The sequence below is a fragment of the Oxyura jamaicensis genome, unplaced genomic scaffold, assembly GCF_011077185.1.
Source record: "Oxyura jamaicensis isolate SHBP4307 breed ruddy duck unplaced genomic scaffold, BPBGC_Ojam_1.0 oxyUn_random_OJ70265, whole genome shotgun sequence".
NCBI classification, from domain to species: Eukaryota; Metazoa; Chordata; class Aves; order Anseriformes; family Anatidae; genus Oxyura; species Oxyura jamaicensis.
In genome coordinates this window covers 1-1,065 of record NW_023309876.1, presented here as the reverse complement: position 1 = coordinate 1,065, position 1,065 = coordinate 1, and the positions used below count along the sequence as shown (strand labels likewise).

Below are 1,065 nucleotides of genomic sequence, written 5' to 3'. Positions count from 1 at the left end.
GGGGGGGGGGAGGGGGGGCAGGAGGCCAGGAAAAAGGGGGGCGCTGAGGGGCGACGCGTGGGGGTGCTGAGCCCACCCCTGGGTGGTGCTGAGGGGGCCGTGTCCCCGCAGGCGAGCCGTGGAGATGGTGGAGCTGGACGTGAGGACCCAGACCCTCCTCAAGCCCCCGCCCGGCTGTGAGTAACTGGGGGGGGGGGGGGTCCCACGGGGGTGGCCCCCAAGGGGGGCACGAAGCCCGGTGTCCCCGCGCGGGTCCCTCCCTGGGGGACGGCTGGGATTCGGGCCACCCCAAAGCCCCCTGACCCCCCTCCCTCCCCCCCCTTTCTGCCCGCAGGTGACCCCCCCTCCGCGCCCTCCCCGGTCCCCGTGCGCGTGGGGCTCCCGCACGTCTCCCGTGTCCTCTCGGAGGTGTTTGGGGACAGGATGGCGGCGGGGGGGCGCGGGACCCCCGACACCTTCCCCCTGCAGCAGAAAGTCCTCGTGTGCTCCCTGCTGCTGCTCGCACGGCAGCTGCGCGCCCGCGAGGTGACGCTGGGCAAGGTGAGGTTTGGGGCCAGGGGGGTCTCGGGGGGTCCCTCGGGGTCCCCGAGGTCCTTGGGGGGGTCCCTGGTGTCCTTAGGGACTCTGAGGTCCCCAAGGTCCTTGGGGTCCTTAGGGTCCCCGAAGTCCCTTGTGTCCCTGGGGTCCTTGGGGGTTCCCGAGGTCTTTGGGGTCCCTGGGGTCCTTAAGGTCTCTGGTGACCCCAAGGGCCTTGGGGTCTCTGGGGTCCTTAGGGTCCCTGATGTCCCCAGGGTCCCTGGGCTACTTGGGGGTCCCCGAGTTCCCTGCAGTCCTTTGGGTTCCTGGGGTCCCCAGGGTCTCTGAGGTCCTTGGTGTCCCCAAAGGTCCCTGGGGTTCTTTGGGTCCCTGGCGTCCCTGGGGTCCTTAAGGTCCCCGAGGTCCCTGGGGTCCCCAGGGTCCCTGAGGTCCCTGATGTCTCTGAGGTCCTGGGGCTCCTTGGGGGGGTCCCGGGGCTCCTTGGGGGGGTCCCCGGCCTCTCAGGGGTCCCTGATGTCCCCGAGGTCC

The 1,065-nt window shown here is 71.5% G+C and overlaps 1 protein-coding gene across 1 annotated transcript; it reads left to right on the top strand.

Annotated features, from left to right (window-relative positions):
• Positions 1 to 111: 111 nt before the first annotated feature.
• LOC118159416 (cell division control protein 6 homolog) lies at positions 112 to 540 on the top strand (the record flags this gene model as incomplete). The annotated part of the gene is made up of 2 exons (XM_035314003.1): positions 112 to 176; positions 335 to 540. Coding segments are annotated over exons 1-2 (258 nt in total), but the record flags the coding sequence as incomplete, so codon positions are not given.
• Positions 541 to 1,065: the final 525 nt, after the last annotated feature.